Below are 25,611 nucleotides of genomic sequence, written 5' to 3' on the forward strand. Positions count from 1 at the left end.
CGATATAAGCGAAGGATAAAAACAGTATTAATTATATTTAGTAGTTCTCCTGAAAAATGAGAGATTTAATAAATGTGTCCTACGACGGTATAAATGATGAGGATAATATTTACACATGTGTGTGCATGTAACTTTTTCTAAGTATGTGCAGAAGCACGTGCTTATAATTGGCAATGAGTAAGTAGCGCACGTAGACACAAGGCGATATAAAAAATAGTTGCTTCAAAATACACACCGACACTTTATAAAGCGATATGGAAGGGAAGAGAATAAAAACTCGTGTCGAAATTCCATATCTGTACTTTTAATTATCTATATATATTTTATAAGATGATGCAAACACACATTCCTTACTAGAAAATCACGAATGTAATGGCAGAGCTTTTATATAGTTAGTCCATTAATATATTTGTCTAGTTTGGCTTCATGTATTATAGCATAGAGTTAAATAATGTTATAATCATAGCTATTGTATATATAGAAGAGACGATGACATAAAATGAAAATTATACGATGATATTTACTTGGATGAGCTTGACGGTAATTTTTTTTTTCTTAATAGCATCACAAGTGCTGTGTTTATGCTGTCACTTTTTCCGAAATGCAGGGAACGCGGACGTTCGTTAAACCGCAGGTAACGCGTGGAACGATCAGATAAACATTGAAAATTTCCTGCTTTTTAATTGGATTGGCAGTGATCCCCCTCGTTAGATTAAATTCAGACAAGCATCGCGTAGCATGCTAGATGCGGAAAAATATATATATAATAATAGTAGATATAGATATTTGTTAGAGAATAGAATCAGTGACGGAATAAGTGACCGAGGAAAGACTGCACTACACAGGATTTGTTAAATGAAAAATTGGGGCCGCAGGAGTAAGCGTTTGGTGGATACACAGAGAATCGAAGGTTACTCGCTACACACGATAGCAGAGAGGTGGACGTGAAACGACTATGCTAGACAGACGCAATTGCAGGTGTGGGAGGAGGATTTTAACCAAGGTATTGGGCATTGTAAAGAAGTCGCGAGTACGCTCATCGTGTGTATGGAGTGGAATGAAGTGGGACGAGTAGAATTGGCTGGCTGGCTCTCGTAGGCCGTAGCTGGCTGGTTGCTGGATGGCCTGACTGGGGTTGCCGGTAACGAGGAGGGGAGAATCTGTTTTCGGCGATCAACTATAAAGCCACACGAGCCGATCGATGAATCGCAGTCTTTTCTGCATCGAACTCGCTCCTGTCCTACCACTTTGTCAAACTTTCAAAATGTCAGCTGCCACGAGAGTCAAGAGGATCTCCCGATCGGAGATGATGAGGATGCCGCGTAGAAAACCAAAAGGTCAGTTGTAAATTTTCTTCCTTATTAAAATATCATTATTTAAAAACATTTTCAATTTGATTATTTATTTATTTTAACAGAAAGAGGGAAATAACGTACTTTTAAATTGATCCATTTCAACAAGTTTTAACGTGAATACACTTTTTTTTTAGTGATATCGTTGCAAACAATTAGTGCCAGTGTTGTTTTATTCGTCACGTGACTTTGTGTATCAAAGCAAACCGATTGAATCTGATTGTTTAAAACTTATAAAATTTAATTCAGTAAAACTTGGTGAGATTTGCCGGACTACTCGATTCATTGCTTTTTACTAAACAAGTTTTTTATTTGTGAATTTGAAAAATTGTCCGTGTGTATATATATATATATATATATATACACATATATATAAAGCAGAATTTAATTGTTGTTAAAAATTTCATGGAATCCAGTCAATTTTTTATGAAAGTTTCCTCGTATTATTGTTAACGAAGGAATGCTCGGAGACTGTCCGTAAGTCCACGCGAACTTCACGCCTGCGTCAACGCAATCAATTATTGTTTGTCAATTAATCGCTCACCTCGATGCTTAGACTTTTTACGAATCTGTACATCGTGATCGATACGTGATTAAATTTTGCGCGATATAATAATATTGACACTTGAAATTATATATTTTTTACCATGCAATATTTATATTATTGTGTAGTTCAGAGTTTTTTCTAATCGATTAGCTCCTCGGTCGTCATAATGATTATTATACCTGCCTGCATGTAGCGCGATGAGGTTTTTATTTTATTGTAGTGACGCGTATAATAAATTTACGGAATAAAAATGGAATTGTTCAATGAAAGTTTAAACTTTTGACACACACACGTATATACAGATACAGATTACAACAATCAATACGATTATTTAAATTTTTACGATGATAGTACCAGACTCGCTTTTATCATCTTTATTCACAATCTTTCACACCATTAAATTCCATTCTACGCATTTCACCAATTATAGCCTAACTAGAATTAATATTTCCCAATTAGAAATTTTAATTACCCTAATTTTATCTTTATTAGTCGCGCGTGTTAATTGATTTCTCTTCGCAATCTTATCCTCTCAAATATTGATATAGATTTTTCACAGTGGTGATTACGATTGATAATCATTGAGGATAATGCGTGATTTATACTATTGTACTATACAAGGTATATAATACCACACAAGACCTACATCTAATTTTAAATACGATTTTGTATGAATTGCGTCGTGTAAGATCCGAGTGTTCGCATTAATTCTTTCATCGATTAAAATAGTGGAAAGTTTTCTGAATTTGCGGAAGCTATGACCAAGTAAACCATAATCTAATAACTAGAGTGATGAAAAATTATTTAATTATATTAATAGAACGATAGTCGGTCCATAAATAGATGAGCGATTATCAGCGTGTTATCGAGAAGGAACATTTCATTGCATGCAAGAATAATTCCCATTAATTGCTATATTAATCGCCATTTTTCATAATTAATTAAATGAAATTAAACTATAACATTACACAAAGAGAGACTCAGAATATTTATCGCGCAATCGAGGTCTGATAGCATCGATCAACAATCGCGTATCTACGATTAAACTGTCGTGTATGTGCAATGTATACACACAGTTAAAAAACTACGATTGATCTATTCGTTCATTGTCATCCGATTACTGTTTTGGTCGAATCTGGAGTCCTCGATCAATCTAGACCCTTAAAACTATGAAGTGTATTGATAAATCACGAGATACAGCTCGATCTTTGACGAGTCTCGTTTCCCTTATCGTACTATTTTTTTCTGTTTTTTTTTTTTTTTTAATTCTTTCGCAAAGAGTTTCCAAAGTTGAGAGAAAGGCTCCGCCGAGAGGCTTCTACAAAGAAAATGCAGCGAACGATCGATCGGGCAAGGTTGTCGAGTCCGACGATTTCCAATGTGATTTGGACAGTGGAGGAAGTGGCTTCTCTGTCGGGGCTGTGATTCCTCCTCCGTACACGTAGCTAGAAGCGCGCACGTACACATACGTGACGAATCTCTCTTTGAATTTTCAAGCGTGACGCGGACGAGTATAAACATCAATGCCAATCCGATTTCTCGGATTTCGCGTCCTAGAGAAGTGAAACGAGCGAATCGGTGGCTCGTCGCGTTGTCTCGTCCGCATTCCCCATCAGATTTTCCTGATCGATAGATCGCGGCGTTCGTGCCATGTGCTCTCGCGGGAAAGAGACTCGTCTATCAGGAGAAGGGGGTAGGGGGGAAGGGTAAGGGGGGCAAGGCGACAAACGAGCTAACAAACTCACCGGATTTTTCTCAAATCTTATCGATCTCGCGCGACATTCCACGCACGTGCACGGATTCCACACGCGGCGCCACTAAATCATCATTCCTCGAACGATCATCGAACAATTAGTAAACTTTGCACACTCAAATTCAGCAGCTATCTCTCGATTTATCGCGCGCGCGATCCTGCAACTATGCCAGCGTGACCTTCCCGTGCTTAATCATTTTATTTTCAACAATTTTCCTCTGCTCCAAATTAAACTTGAAATTCTTCTTTTATGTAATAGTTAAGATCATCGCCCACTCCTCATAAATTCTCTCCCCTACTTATTTCGGTATTAACTTCGAAATCTTTGATCGCGACTGTGAAAAATTGACAGATGATACCAAACGATAACTGCTATTCGATTGATAAGGCTCGAAAATTTCCGAGTTTCGTAGAAATGAAGGGCTACGAAGTAGAATAGACGCCATATATATATATATATATATATATATGCTTAGATTTGTTGCTTCGTTCAATGGCGGAGATGCGAGATTCGATCTCCTCTATTTTCCGCGGTAAGGAAAGAATCTCGAGTGGAAGCTGAGATTAAAGCTAAGAAACAATCAAAATCCGTATATTTATCGCGTGTCTGAGAGAAAGATTAAACGACGAATGTCACATGACTTACAAATATTTTTCACGTTTCGTTTGGTATCTCGTCTGTACTATATATAAATTATACATAGTAGCGTATATTGTGCTACACATGTGTATTGTTGTTCGGTGTTAACATTTACGTAAAGACTAAACCACGTTGTGGTGAACCCCCGCTCCCTCTCACGTAGCTGCCTTCTCCTCTCAAGATTATCACTAAATGATTGACAGTGCGAAAACGTTTTCAATCCGAGAAAATCTCAGAGTGCATCTTACGTAAGAAAACATTTTTCTCGAGGAATCTTTAATCCGGCACCTTCAACGAGTTACGGCCAATTTTTCATCCTTTTTCTAAACGCTTCTCTATTATACAATACTAATTTACAGCAACATATGTATAGCGCGCTTCCAAAATCCAATTATTGAAATTTTTACAACTGAGAATCTATCTCACAATTACCATTTGCCATTTTATAGTGCTCCTTTTGATTTTACAATTGAACGGTTTCAGGAACGATTGCTTTGTTATTACCACTTCCATTATATTGTCCATCCTGGTTTTTTTCCTGACAATAAACTAAATAATGCGTTGCGGTACGCAATCACTGGCGCGTTAATTAACTCGTAACAGCTCAACAGTAACTATTAGATAACTCAATTTCTTTTAATAATAATTTACATTCTCGTCTATTTTACTAACATGCTTCATTGTTTACAATATTCCCTATGCTTTTATATATGCATAAATGATACCTACCTAAGGTACGTATACCATACTTGACAGATTTAACGATATTACAAATTCTAGTTGGTCTTCCTGCAAATCAGCCAAAACTATCGTTAATTAAAAATGAACGTGACAACAATATTGATAGGAGATTCATTTGAAATCAATGCATGTTTCAGATGGACAAATATTGTCAATGCCCAACATAAAACTTGACGAATTTTCGCGTACGGACTATTAATCAGCACATTTGGTCTACAGACTTTTTTCCTCATCTCTATCGCATGTTGCAAATGTAAACTGCGTGTGTTACAGTCAACTTTGAATAACGTAGCTCGTTACTTTTCATATACAGCCATAAATCGATCAATGAGAAAAAAAAATGTTCTTTTAATAGAGCCACTATTTATGTAGCATATATATATAATATATAAAATACAGTCGCAGTGTGAAAAAAGCCTTAAAGTAATGAACTTATAATTACATTCGCAAGATCGTTTCATATCCAGTCGGATTCGCTTTAAAGGTCCGACGTGATTTTAAAATGCAGCATTCCTATGAAATATCACTGTCTCTCTCGGTGACATAATAGCTTTGATTAACATTAATCGCTCCTCTCTTGCGCGCGCGCACACACACACACACACACACCCACTCGTCGACGCGCGTGTATTTTACACACTTGGAAATAGGTACATGTATAGTATACCGCAGGAATATAAAGAGGAGAATTGCAGGGGGTCATTGGAAAACAATGACTTTGACACGAGGCCCACTAACATAGTACAGAACGAGGAAGGACATTGAGACGTCTGACGTTGCAATTCTTTTTCCATTTGTTGCAGCCCTGATCGGATGCAGACACGTCCAAGTTTTCATCATGACCCTGGGCTTCCTCTCCTGTTACGCCGTGAGGGTCACAATGTCCGTGACCTTGGAGGCGATGACCCACGCGTCGATAGCTAACCCCAATTTCGAGGTATTTGCAACTTAATAAATTATTTATTGTCATCTCGATATATCAGTATTATACTTTTCTACTTCGATACGTTCTCAAATTGTATCCTATACTCCCCCTTTCTTCAGTCTCTTCCCTACAACTTCCATGAATGTATTATTATAACGAAAATAACATTATTTATATATCCATTTATTCCTCTTTCTTAATTAATTCCTACAGTTCGCTCTCTTATAAATAATTCCGCCGTATATCCTTTTTCGTAACAGTTTCCTAGCTTCCTTTACCATTTTCGGACGCTTCATTGCTGTAACACGATGCATTCGGGTCAAGAGAACAGTACAATAGATTATTCTTTGATTTTTCATTATTGCTACGATCAAGTATTGTCATAGTTCTATACCATTGCGTGATACGAATAGACTACAACTTTTATACTTTGAGATTATGCGGTGTGATAGCATTTCTATATTAATTATATTTAATCAATTATCTGTATTGCTGAATATTGAAATCTCTTCCACAGGAATTCCACTGGAACAATGATCAGAAGAACGTAATACTCAGCTCGTTCTTCTGGGGCTACATTTGTACTCAAATACCAGGAAGTATGATAGCTGCATCGGTGGGTGCTCAGAAAATGCTCTCCATTTGTTTGTTCGTTTGTGGTGTAGCCACTTTGTCAGTTCCAATGGCAGCCAAGTACGGTGGTTACACAGCAGTTTGCGCATCACGTGTAATTGCTGGTTTATGTCAAGGAACTATCCTTCCAACGCTACACATCTTGCTGTCAAAGTGGGCTCCCACTGATGAAAGAGGAACTTTGGGTAAGCAACTTTATCTTTTTCTTTTTCTCTTGTGAATGAGCAGTCTTGTTGATTTTAATTCTTACCGTTCTACAATAAATTCGGCTTATACATATTCTTGATAAATGCAGTAACATCTGGATCGAAGAGCCACAATGCTAAAAATTAATACCACCATCCTATAATGCAGCAAATAAATATATTTTTTAAGATTATCGAAAAATCAGAAATGATAAAGAAACGGCTTAAATCTTATTTTGTATTTTTAATCGTTTGCGTCAACAGTTACCTCATAAAACAGAATAGATATAATTTCTGTAAGTGGAATGTTTTTTTTTAGCAACTTTCGTGTATTCCGGAGGATGGATAGGAAATGTAATAAGTTTGCTAAGCTCGGGATTGCTTTCGGCATCCAGTTTAGGCTGGCCAAGCTGCTTTTATTTTTGGGGCGGTATTACCGCTGTTATCGGTATAATTGCATTTTTCTTTGGTAAGGAATCACCTTCCGACCATCCAAATATATCACTCATAGAGAAAGAATACATCGAGACTAGCTTGGGCGTCACTGAAACTAAAGAGGTAAGATTGATATTCTGTAATAAAGGAGTACCATTTTTCAAATGAAATTTGCTAAAATATTTTCCTTCGTCTTCGCTCATTTTCCATAAAATTGAATGAGCAGAGAAGAATGAAAATAACACTAAGCAATTAGCACGTGCTTAATTATGTAACTTATTCATGATGAGTAAGAAAAATAATCAAACCTGATTCGATGATAATCTTTTCACAGCAATTACCAACGCCATGGATTCCAATGCTGAAATCTGTACCAGTCTGGGCTCTGTTAATTACTCAATGCGCTCAAAATTGGGGATTTTGGATGCTTTTAACAAAAACTCCTTCCTACATGGCCGACGTTTTAAAATACGAAATAAGCGACGTAAGAATATTTGTTTCCTTGATTTACAATAAAATAAATATATCAATGGGTGAATTAGATTAAATTTGCTAGGAAAGACTTGATGTGAACAGAATAATTCAATTGCAAAAATATTTCTGTTTTTGTTCTTAGAATGGAAAAATAACGTCTCTACCATACTTCGTAGCATGGGTCTTGAGTTTCCCCTTCAGTATCATCACAGATTTGTTAATTAGGCGAAAAGTCATGTCTACAGGATTCTCAAGGAAAATGTGCAACACCATCGGTCAATGGATTCCAGCTCTTGCATTAATTGGCCTCGGTTATGTGAACCGCGATCAAAAAACAATAGCTGTGGCCATTCTCGTCATCGCCGTTGGTACAAATATTGCCATTTACTGCGGCCACAATTTGACTCACATAGATCTCAGTCCAAACTTTGCTGGACACTTGATGGGCATTACAAATACTGCTGCAAACATTTGCAGTATCATCACCCCACTTATTTCTAGCGTTATCGTTAAGGATCCGGTAAGTTTTAACAAATACAATAAATTTTTCCTCTTAAAATTATATTACAAAACACCATTTTTTCAAGAAATTCCTTTCAAATTTATCCAACCAGTACTTACTTAGCATAAAGCTAGAGTTAGTATATATAAGCTGTACCTTTGTTACACAGGCTGATGCTACGCAATGGAGGACGATATTCTTCCTATCAGCTGGAGTTTACTTCTTAGGAAACTTGGCATTCATACTCTTTGGCTCCAGCGACATACAGAAGTGGAACGATCCCGTAAAGGAAACCAGAAATGACTTAATGTATCAAATCTCAGAAGTATCAGTAAGTACTCCTGAGAAATCCGAGAAGATCGAGAAAAATGACGAGGACAAAATACCATGACAATTTAATGACGAAATGAATAATTTGTATAGTTTGCCATACGTTCTATCAAATACTAGTTTTAAACTGCGGACAAATTGAGTGCATGAATTTAGTCTTTTTTCACAAAATATAACAGTGAAAATGTGTGTGCGTATGCGTGCGTGTGTGTGTGTTTGCACGTGCCAATGATTAACATAATACTGAATATTTATTGGATAACGAAGCAATGAGGAGCTATATATAGACTAGAATACATGTCTTTTTTACAATTAAGAACGCTATGCGCTATAAAAATAGATTTTTATTATTGTAAAAATGAATGTTGTAAATTTCGATATTGCATGTAGTAGAAGGTTGCATTTATGTTAGTTACCATTGTAAAAAAATATTTATATTTTTAACTTATTAACACTGAGATAGACATTTGTTTAATTGTGCCTTGATCAGTCATCTTTTTTATATGCATTTAAGGCAAATGTCCATAAAGCCCTTAGAATGTAAGCTGTAGAGAGTACAGTTATAGCTAATGTAATATAAGTAACTGGTTTTAGTAGAGACGAATTTCCCACAGGTACTGACCAGATATATTTATCTCCTTCCTGTTTAAATGTAATGAAATAAAAATTTGTACAATAAGATCAGCCAGTACTCCATGTAAATTTGACTTATTGCTTAGAGGAGGAAATACACGAAGATGGACAAAAATAAGTGAATTTTTATGATTTTTTTGTGCACTAAAAACTTTTCTACTTTTATCCAAACATTAACGGGAATCCGTATACCGACATTACAAAGCAAAAACTATTTCGCATGCAGCGTCGTTATTTGTTGACGGATTGTAAAGTTATTACATGTTTTTGGAAATGCCAGAAGCTTATCTACTAAGTTAAGTTAGGAAAATTAACAAAAAATGAAAAAAAATTTTTGTTTAAATAAATATATTAACATTATTGAGAAACGACAATTAAATCGCAAAATCCCCCAACGTACTTTACTAGATAATGTTCATACGTTTCCAAAAAGTCCACATAAATGCAAATCCGTCAAGAAATGACGATGCTGCATGCGCGAAATAAATAATGGAATTGTAATGCTATTATTTAAAACTACAAAGAAGAATCAACTTTTTTTTTATCTACATGTATTTCCTCCCAAAATATGAGTTACCATTGTAAATGGGACTTCTCTCCATTTTAGTCCTAAATCTACACATGGTGAGCACAAATTTACTGTAGAAACTCTGTATTCCTTGACTCGTTCTGTACAACTCAATAATAATTTAGGTTTATCTAATTTTATATCTATATATCCTCCATCTTCTTTTGTATATTGATATCTTTGATGAACTGGTAGCCTTAAAATTATATGAGTACCTATCAATTTAGAACAAACAGTAACATTCTGTGACTTTGCTTTCTCCATAAATAATTCAACATCTGTTTCTCCAGTAGAGCAAGCAGTGATCTGCAAGATTAAAAGTTAATAATAATTTTGTTTTATATGAAACCCATTGTAATATGAGTTTAATTACACACTATTCTATGCCTGTGTAAATCAGCCAATTCATCTGGATTTACATATAAAGCAGATGATAATTCTAGATATAAAGCTATATCACAATCATTTTTGAAAAAATGTCCAGTATCTATACTATAAAATAGGGTTCTAGAAAAGACAGAATTTTATATAAATTTCTCCAGACCACTCTATTGATTCTCTGAAATCTAACCTCTTACCTATGTAGACCATTACCATCCACATTAAGCTTTACGCTAGGCTTGATCTCTTCTGATTTACAATGGTATAAGGAGAAATAAAATGTAATCAGAAAAACTTTTAAACTGTAAAACTCTCTGTTTATCATGCTTCTGTTTCTAACTTCTCCAGTAAAACACATTTGATGACAAATACAAGATGATTCAAATTTTGAAAAACATTACTCATGTATTTTTATTGAATAAATAAAGAACTTACTGTCACATTTGCAAGGAACGAAAGGAAGTAAATAAAACAAAAGTACTTAAAGAAATTTATGAAGAAAATAAATAAATATAAAAACAGACGGTTTAAGGTCGCGTTCTATTATTTACTGCGAGTATTAAAAATCTATATTTAAATGACGCACAAACTATAAGTTTTCAATATTTACAGTCAATAGCGGAACACGATCCAAGATGGCGGCCAGCTTTCTCTCTTAGTTTTTCTATTTTTTCATGAGCAATCTCCCCGTATAATATGTACAAGGTATGAATATCTTTTTGTATTTATTTATTACTTAAATATTAGTTTTTTTTATTAAACCCTTATAATAATAATAGTTTCTAACATAAATCATTTGATATAGATTATCATTAACCATGAGGAAGAGGAAGCTTTGGCAAGATCACCAGAAAGTGACTCAGTTTTGTTTCTAACAAAATGTGATGATATACGCAAAGCAATGCAAACAATAGCGAAATTGAAAACCAGTAAAGATCCAAATGTATGAACAGTAAATATGCTCATTTCAAATGTTCTCTTATGTAATTATAAAATGATAAATATTGTTTTATCATAGGCTAAAGAAAACTTGCGGGAACTACACATTAAAACCTCACTAGCATTTATTGAATTAAAAAAATTGAATAGGATGGAAAAATTTCGCACAAAATTTGCTAGAGATTCTTTAGCAGCTTCTAAGAGTAGTGTTGATAGCAATCATTTACATTTGCAGAATTTGTTGTACGAAGTGATGCATTTGAAGAAGGAGGTTGTAAAATGTCTTCAATTTAAGTAAGCTTAGCTTTATATTAGTATACATACTAGTTTCTGAATAGTTTCTAGTTTTCTATTAAACAAAACTACTTTTGGTTACAGATCCAAAGATGAATTAATAGAATTAGTAACTGAAGATGAATTTTATAAGGAGGCCCCTGAGACTATATCACGTCCAGTGAGAAGTTTTTTTTTCTCTGCAAACATTTCTTTTTATTTTAACCTTAAATCATATGTGTATATATATATATATATATATCTTCTTGTAGGAAATAACCAAAATTAATCCTCATCAATTAAGATTAGCCAGATTAGAATGGGAATTAACTCAAAGAAAGCAACTGGCTGCATTGTGCTATGAGTTAACAGAAAGTAAAAAAGCAGTAGCTACTAGCATAGATACTAAGCAAGTTCGTTTGGATAATTTAGCACCACAGTTACATGTAATTTTAGAGGTAATTTGAAGATGTTTAGTGTTAGTGTATTAATATTAGTTTTCTTGTTTATTTACAATCTATAATACATTAAGAAAAATATTTACCATTATTTAAGGCGAGCAAACCATTGCAAGATAGTTTAGGTACTCCATTGGATAAGATTCGACAGGAACACCAAAAGGCAGCACTTTTATGCTCACCATTATATGTCCTTTATGCAAAGGCTATTGCATATAGAGATGCTTATGGTAGTACAGTCATTATAAATTATTTAACTAGTACAGTATAGAATTGAAATATAATTTGTTATTATAGATTCTACATTAATAGTAAAAGTAGAGGGAGATGAAGAAGAGGCAAAACGTACTAATACACAAGATGGCGTGCAAGAATCTGATTCTGATGCAGAAAATCAAGTAGAAGCTATTGTGGAGGAAACACATGTACATAAGAAAAGACACCATAGAATGTCAAGGGAAGCTAGACAAGAGGAGAAAAAATCTAAATTGTTACACTGTTACCCACTAAGTGTAAAAATTGTACTTAAATTAAATGGTAAGAGAATGAAAATCTTATTTTAATAATTAATTATGTAACAAATCGATCTTATTGATAACATTTAAAAAATTTTCAGACAAAACAGTTATGACACTACAATTTTTTTATTTGTCTTACTTAAAAGTTATAACAGTAGAGTCAAAACTTGAAATAGAAAATGCAGGTCTCAGTGTTGGGTAATAAATTATATATAGAAACTGTAATACTGGTTGATTTTCCATAATGATAGTTAAATTTGCATTACAGAGATATGCTAATATCAGAATCAGTACTTCATGAATTATATCCACGAGATTTGGGTGTAGATAGTCCAAACCCTGCAAATCAATATCAATTGCAAAAGTATAATTTAGGATCATTTGCTTCACTTGGATTGGGAACTCCTTATAAATGGGCACAAAGAATGGCTGGCCTTCAGTTTACAGCATCTGACCTTCAAGAACAAAAGGTATTTTTAAGATAGATTTGATGTGTGATAATAATAGAAAGTGATAAAAAATTTTTTGCAGGTTACAAATCAACAGTTAGCACATGAAAGTGTTGAAGATGTACTAAGAAGAATAAAAAGACGGGTTAAAGCTCGTTTAGAGTTGTGTACGGAAGTGAGACAATTAGAGTCAGGAAATTTACCATCATTCGAAAGCTCTTATGATCCAATTCCACAAAAAATTTCTACCACTCTATACAAATTCTCTACTATTTCATACAGTAGCTACGCTAATTATCCTGATGCATTAGATCATTCTCGGCAGTGCTCAGTTTCTCCTGTAGATATATTTTATGAAGCATTACTTCGAAGAGGAAGCTGTAAGTTTTTCTGTCACTTATAGTGATGTCTAGTATTAGTGCTTATATCATTAAATATTAATGTTACGTTGTTAATAGGTGAATTAATTGCTCGAATAGCAATTAAGCCTGATTATCCGAAAGTAACACCAGTCTTTAATATAAGCATAAACCATATGGGTCCAGTATCTGTTGACATATTAAGGGACATCGAAAGAGAAGTAAACGTAATGTGGACAAAACCTCCAACGCTATCCGCCCAATTGCAGCGTTTACGAGCTTGCTTTGACGTATATTTGGAAACTGAAAACATTGTACCGAAAGAGAAGATTTTCTTTCATTCTGTAAAAGGTCGCAGTCGTGTCAAGCCATACAAATATTTACCAATCGGAGGTGGAATATTTACGCAACGATAATAATATTTATAACAAGAAAGATAATTTATGATAAAAGGAGATGATAATTTTTACTCAAAACATAGTTCTTACATTTCCCATGCACGTTACTAATTCCTGTCACCTCAAGCTTTTAGAATTAGAGCGAATTCCATCAAGACCTAAGGTAAAATATTTGTATTTTACCAAACGTCCTACTTTTCAGTGAGGATAAAAAAGCGGCTATAAGAGTGGGTTTTCTAAGAGCGTGGCGCATGCTCAACCAACATTACGTTACGGCGGATACGTCTTGAGATAGACAAAGCGCAATCTCACCAATCAACACTGGCTTTTTTGGCAGTGACCAATGAGCGCTTATCACTCATGTCGCTGATTTACTGACTAATCATCGACAAGAACACGAATGGAATAAAGTTCTGATTGGTTAGCCAATCCGCAGCAAAAGCAGTGGCGGAAATACAACGCTAATTGGCTGGTCAATCACTGACGAAGAAATTAAAGGAGAAAGCTGGCCTGATAGGTCAGCTAAACTGATCGAAGCAAGAGCATTAGAGGAATGACAATTGTTGATTGACTGGCCAATCAGCGATGAGAACACTATCAGTAGCGTTAAAAGGATTCCGAACTCGGCCAATAGATGGTAGTGAGAACGAAAGTATTCGAAGATGGCTTCTGCTGTCAAACACAAGTTTCATTAACAGGATTTTTGAATTGCTGATTTTTCAAAATAATGCCTTACTCTTGAGGTTGGTGATTCTTTTTTCAAAACAATAATAAAATAAAGTAATGATGTCATGACGAGTTTTTTTATTAATGTCACGGGTTTTAATTGATTTGGGCGTGGCACTGCGTTAATGAATTCGCCGCTGGTATCAGATCAGTCTTTAATTTCTTTTATTATTGTCACTTTACTCATTATTATCATCTTTAAATAAGGTCATATGATTTATAATAGTATAAAATTTATAGCATCTTATTTAACGCGTTTTAAATAACGTTGATGCGACGTTTCATTTCTTTAAATTTAAGAAAGTTACATTATAGGTTTTGAAAGATAACCTAAAATGCTTATAATTATTTGAATTGTAGATTATTCCAGACTGTGGACAAGAAGTGAATAATCTTTCTATCAAGAATCTTTAAAGGATGACAAAGTAGGCATATGAGGTGATATTATTCAGTGTCAGTATGGAAAAAAGGGGGAGCTCTGAACTTCTTAATATTGAGCAAAATAATTCAAAGAATGCAAGTTCTGACTCTCTCAACTCAGACAGTAAAAGCAGTTCACTTAATTCAAAAATGGGACATGAATCGGTATTGATTTTATGTTAAAAATTATTACATTAATGTTAAAATTATACTTATAGATCAAACAGCAGTCTCAATTAATAATTTACATAAAACACTATTCATAGGAATGTTGGGAAAAAACATCAAATTCAAAAAGTTTTTCTTCAAGTTCTACATCTACAGATAATAATATAGTATCTGCTCTGGAAACTAAAAAAGAGAATAGTACTCAAGTAAAAGGAAGTTTACAAATAATTTTAGTAAAAAATAATTTTGGTTCAATTTTGTTTAAATCTTGCTTACCGTTATTCTTTTCACACAAATTTTGTTAAAGCTTCCGTGATCCATCAAGCAAATATTCTTTTAGCTACCTTTTCTTTTATTTTTTGTACTATGATCAATGAACATTATTATATTTGTCTCTTTGTAATAAATGATTTCTATATTTTTTAAAGAATTTACCTAGTGGTGATACTGGGCCACCGCTTATCAATGGAGAAAGAGTTCAAGGTGTCAATCATGAGGTGACTTATCTCTGTCCATACTCAGGGCCAGCCAGAGGAGTACTAACTGTTACAAACTATAAGCTTTACTTTCGAAGTACAGAAAGGGAGACTCCATATGTAGTGGATGTACCATTAGGTGTTGTTAGTAGAATAGAGAAAGTAGGTAGTGCGTCTAGTAGAGGAGAGAACTCTTATGGAATAGAGGTATTCTGCAAAGACATGAGGAATCTCAGATTTGCCCATAAACAAGAAAATCATTCCAGAAGAGATGTGTTTGAAAAACTACAGCAGTATTCATTTCCATTATCTCACAAATTACCATTATTTGCTTTTGAATATTCTGAAATATTTCCTGAAAATGGATGGACAGTTTATGAACCAATAGCTGAATTGAAAAGAATGGTAAGAAATTATAGATTAATCTTTCGCACAATAATCAGATAAACAATCGTTAAGAATCAGCGACTTCATATTTTTTATCTCCAGGGAGTGAATAACGATATGTGGAAAATATCAAAGATCAATGATTCGTATTCACTATGCGATAGTTATCCAGCAGTGTGGGCGATCCCCGCAGCAGCAACCGACGAAGATGTCCAAGCTTCGGCAGCTTTTAGAAGTAAAGGGAGACTTCCGGTTCTATCCTGGATCCATCCGGAGAGTCAGGCGACCATAACACGCTGCGCGCAACCACAAGTTGGCGTTGGTGGAAAACGAAGTCGTGAGGATGAACGTTACGTACAGCTAATTATGGACGCGAACGCACAAAGCCATAAACTCTTTATTATGGATGCAAGACCAATGCCCAACGCAATCGCGAATAAAGCAAAGGGCGGTGGTTACGAAAGCGAGGACGCTTATCAAAATGCCGAACTTGTCTTTCTAGATATCCATAACATTCATGTTATGAGAGAAAGTTTGAGAAAATTAAAAGGTAACGCTCTTTTCTCTGACAATTCGATATGCCAACTCGGAATATTATAATTTTATAGCCAGCGTATTTACTACTTTCACCGAGTTTCGATTCAACGATCTTTACTTGTTTTAGAATTATGTTTTCCCACGATTGATGAAGCTAGGTGGTTATCAGGCATCGAATCTACTGTATGGTTGAAACATATCAAATGTATTTTGGCCGGTGCAGTTAGGATTGTAGATAAAGTAGAAAATCATAAAACCTCTGTACTCGTTCATTGTTCAGATGGTTGGGACAGGACAGCGCAGGTACGTTGAAATCCTATACAATGATTATTTTTAATGAGTAAGTTTATAAAAGTATAAGGATCTTAAAATTTTACTTTAATTTTAGCTTACAGCCCTTGCTATGTTAATGTTAGATCCTTACTACCGAACTATCAAAGGATTTGAAGTTCTTATAGAGAAAGAGTGGCTCAGCTTCGGTCACAAGTTTCAACAGGCAAATATAAATTAATTTTTGTAATGATATAAGCATTGTCAATATTTGCAATTTATTTATATCTGTTATTTTTTAGAGAGTTGGCCACGGTGACGAGCATCACAGTGATGCAGATAGATCTCCGGTTTTCCTTCAATTCATGGACTGCGTTTGGCAAATCAGTCGCCAGTTTCCCAATGCATTTCAATTTAACGAGCATTTTCTAATCACAATATTGGATCATCTATATTCCTGCAGATTTGGAACGTTTCTCTTTAGCAGGTAAAAATATTTCGAATTGGCAATTACATTCGATGATAATTTTATACCAACTATTACAGCGAACGCGAAAGAGCCCAAGAGCAAGTTAAACAAAGAACTGTTTCTCTTTGGTCGTTTATAAACAGCCAACTATCTCTGTATCAAAATCCACTTTACTGGGCGGGTCCACAATATCAGTTTGTACTGATGCCAGTTGCCAGTATGCGATATATCAAATTGTGGAAGAATCTTTATTGTAGATGGAACCCAAGAATGCGACAGCAGGTACATAGGATTCTTGTCCATTAACATTGACAATTCATTGTTGTCACAGACTATTAATTTTTATTGCGCAGGATCCTGTTTATCAGAGAACGAGGGAGCTTCTAGTCTTAAAAGATCAGCTTGAGAAACAATTGGAGGAAGGTCGGCGTGAACAGGCTACGAGGGCAAATCGATCTCTCACTTCGACTGCCCCTCCTAGAATACATTCCCCTGTTCACTCATAGCAAGACAAGAACTTTTTTACTGTCTAATCATAGCCTATAGATTTTTTAATAAATCCTATGCTTAATTATTTGTTGCATTACACTTTTTGACTGAACTTGCTTTACAATGTGTACAAATGTTTGTTGATAAAAGGAACAATAACAAATTTACAACTAGTATTTACAACTCTTACGCGTATTTCACCGATGATTTTAGAAGATACATTAAACTTCTCAGTTTTCTAAACCTATTTTAACATTAGCATGCCTGGCCTTTCGTATGTTGCTATCGCTAATATTATTTTTGATAAATAGTACAAATTATAACAATAAACTTAATTATAATTCGTAAGTTTGAAAATATTAGTTTAACAACTATACCTTGAATCTAGATTGTCAACGACAAATTATTGAGAACAAAAAATGGATTGTTATATGTATATTAACATTAGTATATATTGCTAGTATTTTTTCGTAAATAAATCTCGGTTTGCATGGAACCACCAGTACAATTTATCACTTCATTAAAATCTATTTTTCATTTTTTTCTAATGCGAGAATTAATGAACATTCTCATTAAAAGTATGTATGGGGTCTCCATCATCAAGCTGAGTGCGTAAGCACAGAAATAGCTCACTGCAAAATTGCCCAAGAACATCGTTCCCTAAAAAACGAAACAAGATATTTTTGAAATATTTTAATTTACTTCTAAAACTAGATTAAAAAATGATTGAGCTTACGTTTGGAAGGAAGTCTACATGGACAGCAGATTCGCTATGCAAATAAATTGAATTTATTATAAAAGGATTTAGCAAATAAGCACAGTAGGTTAATCTGCTAAGTGGTACCCAGCCTCTGAACGATAGAACTGTATTAATCAGACCTGAAATATTACAAGGTAAAAACGTTTCATTTATTGTAAGCATATCTTATTATAATTAAATTTACAATTTACCTCCATGTTTTGTGCAGCATGCAATAAGTAGCCATGCCAGTCCAACGCCCCAAATTGTTCTACTTAATGCGACATAAATTGCTGAGGCAAGAACAGAAATGTGCCTCTCGCACAAACCAAAAAGTACCAAAATATTGCACAAACTGCCTAGGAACCAAAAAAGAACTACCATTCTCTGAAAATAATTATATTTTAAAGTCAGATTTTTAGTTTAATATAATTATTTTTACAATAGAACGTTGTTTTTTACTTTTCGGAGTATTAGCTTATATTTTAATTGTAAGAGAATATAAGCTGTTATTATTCCTATAATATATGGACCTATTCTCGTCCATGGTGGATCGTACAAAACATCCAGGAAATGATATTGCTCGTCCATTCTGCAACAAGATTAGTCGTTTCGTTATTATTAATACGATCTACTGGCTGATTAATAGCTTCAGCTGATTTATATCTATAATTAATATGAACTTCTTAACTACTGATTGTTTACTCACGTTGGAACATAATCATTGATATATGACAAATAGCCGGTAATTATTATGGATCCTAGTAACAAAGAAAATAATATGGCAACGGCGGTATAGAAGTATCTAAAGGAACAAAGCGATCAATGTATTACGTTATTTATCCAACCAATTTATATCGTGCGATACTTGAACTTACATAGATGATAAAATTAGTAGAAAAGTGCTAATTATGAAAAATTGCATGTCGTTTGCTAGATACCAGCTCCAAGACATGCACTGTAAATAAAATGTATCAAATAATAAATGAGAAGGTTTGGCAGAACATTCTTCATAGGAGGTAATGAATTTTAAAATGAAAAAGTACCATATCTTTTCTGCCAAATAAATTATTAATGTATAACAGGTTCCTCCACCAGTACTTGGCGCAAGTATCATGGGGCTTTTCAGTCGAATAAAATTGTGAGGTTTTGTTATACCATCCTGAATTTAATTCCACAATTCCCACCATCATCATGTAAGCTGGAGTGAGCCTGAAGAGATGGACCACGAAATTAAACAAAAAAAGAATATATATATATATATATATAATTTATATTTACATCTAGGACACTTTATAACATGCAATTTATTGTATTTTAGTCTACAGATCAAGAATAGATTTGACATCACCGGCATTATTCGCTAAAATAAAACTGAAAGAAATATTAACTTGGTACCTACGGTAACATTTACATTATTTTACAATTGATTTAGTGAAATTTTTACCTCATAAACCTTCTGAACACAGCACCCAAGAATTCGTTAATTTTTGGTAAAATTTTAATTGGTTTTTTTTCTTCCTTGTCTTTTTTGCCGGAATAATAAAGATAGGCGACTAGAAAACCGCTGAGAAAGAAAAACGTGTCCACCGCCAATGTTGAGTTGCTGATCACTTGGACCGCAAAACCTTCCGCGACTCTCCAAGACCACGGTTTGTTATCTTAATAAAACGCACACAAACACATGTCACTGATAAATTAGCTTTCTCCAGTTATGAATATTTTGTGCGTAGAAACCGTCGTACCGAACGATGATTTTTATAATAAAAATTGTATCTTTATGAAAATAAAAAATTAGTAGTAAGATGAGCAAAAGGGAAAAGAGTATATTGTTTTTATAGTAAGAATATAAGAGTACAAATAAACAGATAAATGAATCAAAAAATATAAGTTTTGCTTTAAATTTGAAAGTATTTAAACAATAATAGACATTTGTATTTTATTGTTATGAAAAACTGAGGTAAAACAAGGCCCTTTTGTGTCCGTATAAAGTCGTTACACTAAAATCAATAACTCACCAGCATAATCCCCCATATAAAAAATCGTATGGATCATAATGATCCACACCATTCCTAAAAATCTCAGTCCATGGATCGCTGGTATTGAATCCTCGCCCAATTTTGTCGCAAATATTGTTCTGGTGTTCGTGTGAACAGAAAAGCATAATATTATTCTGCCCAACAAAGATTCGCGTCTTGATTTTAATATAACCACGTCTCCGACTTCATTAACGCCTTTCGATTCTAAAAATTTGAAATCGGTGTTAGTCGTAATTGAGTCGATTGGGATCGCTCTTGCGCGTGTGTTAAGTTTGAAGAACACTCGCCATTGAATGTAGAATTGTTATTATCGCATATAAGAATGGATTTTTTTATTTTTATCGATCTTTGACAAACGCAGACATCGTAAATTGTTCCCACGAGCATTAATGTCAGACTAAAGGATAAAAGGCATCTGTAATTGAGAAAAAAAAATAGATTTATGTCATTTTTATGGCTATTCCGTAAAAAAGCTTGAGATATTTCCAAATGAAGTACAATGGGACTACTTTATCACTTACATCACGAAGATGAGTTTTCCATCAATGAGCCATTGATGATCGTCTACCAAATCTCTCACTTGGATTAATTGAAAATCCGCCGAGTAGAGTTCGTTAATTAACAATGATCTATTCTCAAAGATTTTATTTAAAATTAAGCCCAGATCCACACTCTTGCAGGACGCTGGCAAGCATAATCCCAGGGTGATCAGATCCTGCCAATGATATCAAGGACATAATATACGATTATTGGAAAAAAATATTATAAGATAATAGCTTACTTCGTTGGACAATCTGACGTGGTACTGCAAAGTGCTATTGTGTCGGAAATGAGCGACAAAATAATTCAATTGGAACGGTGGAAATTCTTCGTTAGGATCGCGATATTTCGTATTATTGAGGGTTTCACGATCGGTAAGCTCCAATGGGAATCGATTGGTAGTATCGAAGCACTGATGACGACTACCCAGCCAATAATTATTCCCATAAATGAATCCTGATTTTGGCTCACCACTGGCGTCCAGCACTTTGATAGATTTGAATGGAAAAATTAAAAAAAAAAAAAAGTTGCTATACTCTGCGAGCTACGAGGACTAAAGTAATTAAACGTAACGAAATAATGCAGCGAGGGAAAAATATGATTCTTTGTTGGTCATGAGGTTAATGGAAAAGTTGCACGATTTAATTAGGCACGTAAATTGTGGGGCGTGGATAAAGAATGGAATGGAGAAGGCGATGAATCGAGAAGCATTTTCCATCTCGCTTCCCCACGGACTTGAAACTAGTTTCTTGTGTAACGCGAAGAAAGTCGGTCCCGGGTGCTCCGACGAAAAATCACGCACCTGACACAATCGAAAAGCGCATAATCAACTTATGCGGAATACAACTTGCGTAATTCCCACTGAGCAATTAAAGTAAACAAAAATCCTTGCTACTCAACTGACTCGCGTGCACTTGTATATTTATGCTTTAAAAAATAGATGCTATATGTAGTCCGAAACGAAATTCTTTTGTTTACTATCAGGAGCAGCAGACACGACGCTGAACGCATTATTAATTGCAAAACTTGGATACGGGTGCTCGCATTTTTTGTCAGGGAATTTGGAAGTAGAGGAAAAAAATCGAGATAGAAAGAGAGGCAGGGAATTTACAAGCCAGGGACCGTTATTATGTCATTTATGAAAGGACATTTTTCGAATAAACTGTATTGTTATAAGAAATAGACAGTAATCTCACTGACTCCTCAGGGCCCACAGCAGGCGGCGGTCTACGGCGTCCCGGAAGTCGTCGAGTTCGCGGCGACACTCTCCATCGTTGAGTAGATCTGCAGCTAGACTCAATGTGTAAGCCGGTAGCGTTCGTTTCATAACTTCTCTTTCGATACCACCCATGGCCATCGTGAGAAAGACACTAACTAACGCCAAACCCACCCAAACCCTCCCCACTTCCGGCATCTTCAAATTCAAGGATGACAAAAAACACTAAATCTTGTTCTGCGTTCTCCTGTAAACTTCCTATCAAATAATTAATAACTTCTCCCTCCCTAATTACTCAACATTTGTGTTCACCACTCGCCTCCCATTGTTCGCAAGCTCGCGTCACTGAAGCGGTTATCGAATCCCGTAAACCGATCGATAAAATATTGACGAATAAACCATCGTTGTGTTAAAAATAAATTCGTCGCACCCGCGGAGAAACTTGTTCACTCTGACCACGAGAGAGGGAGAGAGAAGAGCGTTGTGCACACAGCGAGGTACGCTTGACTTCTGTCAAGTTGCAAGAAGAGGACTGCTATATATAGTAATATGCACGATGAGGAACGCCCTTCGACCAAGATTCAAAAACGTTGTACAAACGTGATTGGTCGAGGTACATAGAATTTACGTTTCAACTAGAATTACAGGAAAATTGAAAATTGTACTCAATGCGATTCATCATTAAAGAACTGGACGATTCGAGCAACGAAGCCAAGGTAGAGTGGAAGTTTTTGGAGAACAAAACAGAATTGAAGAATTCGATTGTAATTTTAGCAAGCGCGCTTAGAATGGAGAGCCAATCTATTTTGCAGTGAGAAGTTATGAAGATTTCCATAGGTATTAAGAATAGAAGTTAAATGATTTTAATACAAAAATGATGATATTATAATTTTGGAACTGTTTTAGGTTTGAGCGATGTGAAATCTGTGAGCAAGCGCGATGTAACGTTGTTCAGTGGTTTCCGTCACGAACTAGACTGATCGGCCGAGTGAGTGTAGCGGAGATCGAATCTTGATCGGATGATTCTTGCAGAATCAAACGCCCTCGTCCACACCCCCACCACCCCTCATCCCGTTCAACATCCCCTACCGCGGATTCGTTTGCGTAATGCTCCGGTAGCCTCGATTAATTATTCCCCTCTTGCAATTATGATCGTAAATTTCCATTAATCCCCCACCATAATACTCGCTTTACCATTGAAATAAAGCTGCATTTCCAAATTGTGTCGATAACCAAATTATAAACGGACCAGAAAAAAAAACTTCCTGAAGTCTATAAGAGTTGGAAGAAAAAACTCGTTCGATTAAAATTGGTATGTAGACCAAGTTCTTGCAACACTAACTTTACGGTCTTACTTAAGAAAACAAAATAGAAAAATACGCAGCATGTAAAACTAACAGATTTAAACCGATTCCGGATTATATACTAGACTAATAATTATTATTTACAGCGTTCTCCCCTTAATGTATTGGAAAAGAGTGACTAAAGACTTTTATAACAATTATTGCAGAATGAAATAACGTGATAACGATTTTATAAATTGACAATGACGAGTATTGACAAACCGTCTGTTTGTACTTTTTAATGGCTTTACTAATGCACGACGGAAACGAGTTTTTACTTTGACCGCTTTGCCACGTTATGGACAGTTCGTGCAGGAAATTTAGCTCTCATTGGAGAACGTTGTAGGTATTAATTAATGTGAATGTGATAAATTATCCGACAATCTTGTAATGCCAATCATTACCGGCTTAAGAGCACGATAAAACTAACAATATATAATTTTCATTCTCCTGGCTTCATATTTACTCTTTCTCTACCGATCTGTTGTGTATTCTTTAATACACTCGACCTAGCTTCATTACTGCAAATTTTCAGTGTAATTTACGTTCAGTCAAGCTGGAGCTTGACTGTCCTTAAAGTGAAAGAATTAAACAAGACAGTACGTTTACACTGAATTTTCGATTCAAAAAAGTGTCGAAACAATGTAAAGAATATCTTCAATTTTGTCAATTCGATAGATCAGGTGAGAAAGGTAAATAAATATAATTTACGCGTTTTACATATCTGTTACGACAAAAAAATGGGAAGCGTTCGAGAGTATGCTTGTAACGATCTTAAACGTTGTTACGTCGTAGGTCAAAGTGCATTCGGGATACACACAAAAGTAACCCGGCACGTTACGCGTTAAACTTCTTCTCGCACTCCCAATCCCGTTTACGCATTCCTTACGCAACGAGTTTTCACCATTTCTTTCATAAGTTTCCGCTCTTTCTCTCCTCTTTCCTCCTCTAACCGAAAATCACAATTACCGTTCACAGGATTATTCGGTTCGTTGGCACAACTTTATTACGTACATTGACTCCAATTATTATTGAGAAATACGTATTTAGCAATTCAAAGCTTTCCAAGGCCCAAGACCGACAGTTACTAGATTTTTCTAATCACGCATTTTCCGCTTAACAGTAATTAGCACTTGACTAATCTTCTGTAAGGACAGTAAAAAAATCGATCCGAGATAAAAGCTCAATCGAGAAGTGGCGGTATAAAAATTGGTTGGATTATTCACAAACGGTAGGTATTGCACACGCAATACTTAATTACAGCAAATGCAAGGAATATACCGGCGGTAAATTTCACAAGAACATTGCACCTTTTTCTATTCTAATTCATTGCTCGGGGCAAAATCAATTTATGACTACTTGCATAAGTCTGAATACTCCTAATGTGGCTCCAAATCGTACGAAATCTAACACGTTTTTGAAATAAAAATGGAATAGTTCAGTTTTCTCGATAAGAAAATTGCTACAAAGTATGCACTAGAGACGAAGAGAGTAATACGGATGAGCAAACGTGAAAAGTTGATTGAATTTCGTAGAAACTCCGGAATCAGGAGATTTATGAGATTTCGCTTTCATTCCGAGACGCTATATAAAATCTTCTTTATCCGAGTAATAGTTTCCAAGAGTCCATATCGATCTGACTGAATTGCACAACGCTATGTCGCATTAAGTGTCCCTGTCCTAGTACAAATCGCTTCAACCCTCTAACGCATGATCCTAATCCCTCGTTTCCCTCGTTATTGATTGTCCTATTGAACGCATACAATACATTTGAAAAAGAATAGACGCATATTAAACACAACATTTTTAGAATTTTCCTACAGTACGTCCGGACTAGAAAATGTCTAATTATTCACCAAATTTGAAAGTTGCACAATGAAATATTATAAACATTTTTTAAAGAGTTCGCCTTGTATTTGAAATATGCACGAATAGAAAAGCAAAAAATGACAGATTTATTCATGACTTCTTATCGATGCAATTCTATTCCAAGATCTTATAGAGAAGTAGGCCCACTGGTTTCTTCTCTGATGGTGCATTGCGTAGAGCGTTAAACGTATAAGATTTGCCGTTCCGCAAAGATCATTCGGCGGGAACTCGCATTTTGATCGGTTTGTCGAAGCGAAATGCGTGCCTTTCACCGAAAACTCGTTCGGCCAATACTTTTAAGGGAGCAAGTCGCGTTTGTTGTCATCGTACGTAAGAACGGCAAATCCCATCGTGAAAGCGCGCCTATAATAATGTGTAATGTTGCATTGCGCCGTGTATTGGTATCTCCCGAACGGATGTCTTACATCAC

At 35.1% G+C, this 25,611-nt stretch overlaps 5 protein-coding genes and 1 long non-coding RNA gene across 7 annotated transcripts; 3 read left to right on the forward strand and 3 right to left on the reverse strand.

The window, feature by feature from the left end:
• Positions 1-885: 885 nt before the first annotated feature.
• On the forward strand, positions 886-8,586 carry LOC136776911 (putative inorganic phosphate cotransporter). The gene is made up of 7 exons (XM_066732840.1): positions 886-1,337; positions 5,837-5,970; positions 6,476-6,776; positions 7,096-7,334; positions 7,546-7,695; positions 7,828-8,205; positions 8,357-8,586. Exons 1-7 carry the CDS (start codon positions 1,202-1,204, stop codon positions 8,576-8,578), a joined length of 1,560 nt encoding a protein of 519 aa, XP_066588937.1. The 5' UTR covers positions 886-1,201; the 3' UTR covers positions 8,579-8,586.
• On the reverse strand, positions 6,620-7,184 carry LOC136776913 (uncharacterized). The gene is made up of 3 exons (XR_010823176.1): positions 7,045-7,184; positions 6,842-6,934; positions 6,620-6,755 (listed from the first exon to the last, which is right to left on the reverse strand). It is a non-coding gene; the product is annotated as an uncharacterized lncRNA (long non-coding RNA).
• Positions 8,587-8,989: 403 nt separating the features above from the next.
• Positions 8,990-10,635, reverse strand: PIG-X (Phosphatidylinositol glycan anchor biosynthesis class X). The gene is made up of 4 exons (XM_066732842.1): positions 10,297-10,635; positions 10,096-10,225; positions 9,728-10,024; positions 8,990-9,159 (listed from the first exon to the last, which is right to left on the reverse strand). Exons 1-4 carry the CDS (start codon positions 10,455-10,457, stop codon positions 9,004-9,006), a joined length of 744 nt encoding a protein of 247 aa, XP_066588939.1. The 5' UTR covers positions 10,458-10,635; the 3' UTR covers positions 8,990-9,003.
• Positions 10,636-10,723: 88 nt separating this feature from the next.
• thoc5 (THO complex 5) lies at positions 10,724-13,564 on the forward strand. Its single transcript, XM_066732554.1, has 11 exons — positions 10,724-10,804; positions 10,905-11,042; positions 11,118-11,332; positions 11,417-11,492; positions 11,584-11,769; positions 11,867-11,999; positions 12,067-12,306; positions 12,386-12,485; positions 12,556-12,757; positions 12,819-13,116; positions 13,195-13,564. The coding sequence occupies exons 1-11, from the start codon at positions 10,796-10,798 to the stop codon at positions 13,509-13,511; spliced, it is 1,914 nt and encodes a 637-aa protein (XP_066588651.1). The 5' UTR covers positions 10,724-10,795; the 3' UTR covers positions 13,512-13,564.
• A 551-nt stretch (positions 13,565-14,115) lies between these two features.
• On the forward strand, positions 14,116-17,933 carry mtm (myotubularin). Of its 2 annotated transcripts, XM_066732820.1 has the most exons (10): positions 14,116-14,236; positions 14,580-14,804; positions 14,906-15,013; positions 15,236-15,688; positions 15,773-16,220; positions 16,335-16,510; positions 16,596-16,703; positions 16,780-16,964; positions 17,024-17,228; positions 17,300-17,933. In XM_066732820.1, the coding sequence occupies exons 2-10, from the start codon at positions 14,679-14,681 to the stop codon at positions 17,450-17,452; spliced, it is 1,962 nt and encodes a 653-aa protein (XP_066588917.1). In that variant the 5' UTR covers positions 14,116-14,236; positions 14,580-14,678; the 3' UTR covers positions 17,453-17,933. The 2 variants fall into 2 exon arrangements, with proteins under 2 accessions (XP_066588917.1, XP_066588918.1); XM_066732821.1 differs by lacking the exon at positions 14,906-15,013.
• Positions 17,934-17,955: 22 nt separating this feature from the next.
• On the reverse strand, positions 17,956-22,123 carry LOC136777226 (nose resistant to fluoxetine protein 6-like). Its single transcript, XM_066733392.1, is given in 13 exon segments — positions 17,956-18,165; positions 18,167-18,314; positions 18,387-18,561; positions 18,637-18,766; positions 18,884-18,979; positions 19,053-19,132; positions 19,221-19,386; positions 19,622-19,835; positions 20,193-20,417; positions 20,501-20,628; positions 20,735-20,928; positions 20,995-21,239; positions 21,954-22,123. Coding segments are annotated over 13 exon segments (2,154 nt in total). The 5' UTR covers positions 22,111-22,123; the 3' UTR covers positions 17,956-17,969.
• Between the last annotated feature and the right edge of the window lie 3,488 nt (positions 22,124-25,611).

The sequence above is a fragment of the Prorops nasuta genome, unplaced genomic scaffold, assembly GCF_024137725.1.
Source record: "Prorops nasuta isolate Cenicafe-Biocafe unplaced genomic scaffold, Cenicafe_Pnas_1.2 PNAS00010, whole genome shotgun sequence".
Lineage (NCBI taxonomy): Eukaryota > Metazoa > Arthropoda > Insecta > Hymenoptera > Bethylidae > Prorops > Prorops nasuta.

Excerpts from the sequence above, each read along its gene's own strand:
- PIG-X (XM_066732842.1), bottom strand. The coding sequence starts at position 10,457 with ATGTGTTTTACTGGAGAAGTTAGAAACAGAAGCATGATAAACAGAGAG. Across the intron at positions 10,226-10,296 it reads GATGGTAATGGTCTACATAG|AACCCTATTTTATAGTATAG; the intron begins GTAAGAGGTTAG and ends TGTCTTTTCTAG. Across the intron at positions 9,160-9,727 it reads GAGAAGTCCCATTTACAATG|GAAGGAGATAAATATATCTG; the intron begins GTAACTCATATT and ends ACATTTAAACAG.
- LOC136776911 (XM_066732840.1), top strand. The coding sequence starts at position 1,202 with ATGAATCGCAGTCTTTTCTGCATCGAACTCGCTCCTGTCCTACCACTT. Across the intron at positions 5,971-6,475 it reads TAGCTAACCCCAATTTCGAG|GAATTCCACTGGAACAATGA; the intron begins GTATTTGCAACT and ends TCTCTTCCACAG. Across the intron at positions 8,206-8,356 it reads GCGTTATCGTTAAGGATCCG|GCTGATGCTACGCAATGGAG; the intron begins GTAAGTTTTAAC and ends TTTGTTACACAG.
- thoc5 (XM_066732554.1), top strand. Across the intron at positions 11,770-11,866 it reads AGTTACATGTAATTTTAGAG|GCGAGCAAACCATTGCAAGA; the intron begins GTAATTTGAAGA and ends CCATTATTTAAG. Across the intron at positions 12,486-12,555 it reads AATGCAGGTCTCAGTGTTGG|AGATATGCTAATATCAGAAT; the intron begins GTAATAAATTAT and ends TTTGCATTACAG.
- mtm (XM_066732820.1), top strand. The coding sequence starts at position 14,679 with ATGGAAAAAAGGGGGAGCTCTGAACTTCTTAATATTGAGCAAAATAAT. Across the intron at positions 16,221-16,334 it reads AAGTTTGAGAAAATTAAAAG|AATTATGTTTTCCCACGATT; the intron begins GTAACGCTCTTT and ends TACTTGTTTTAG. Across the intron at positions 17,229-17,299 it reads ACCCAAGAATGCGACAGCAG|GATCCTGTTTATCAGAGAAC; the intron begins GTACATAGGATT and ends TTTATTGCGCAG.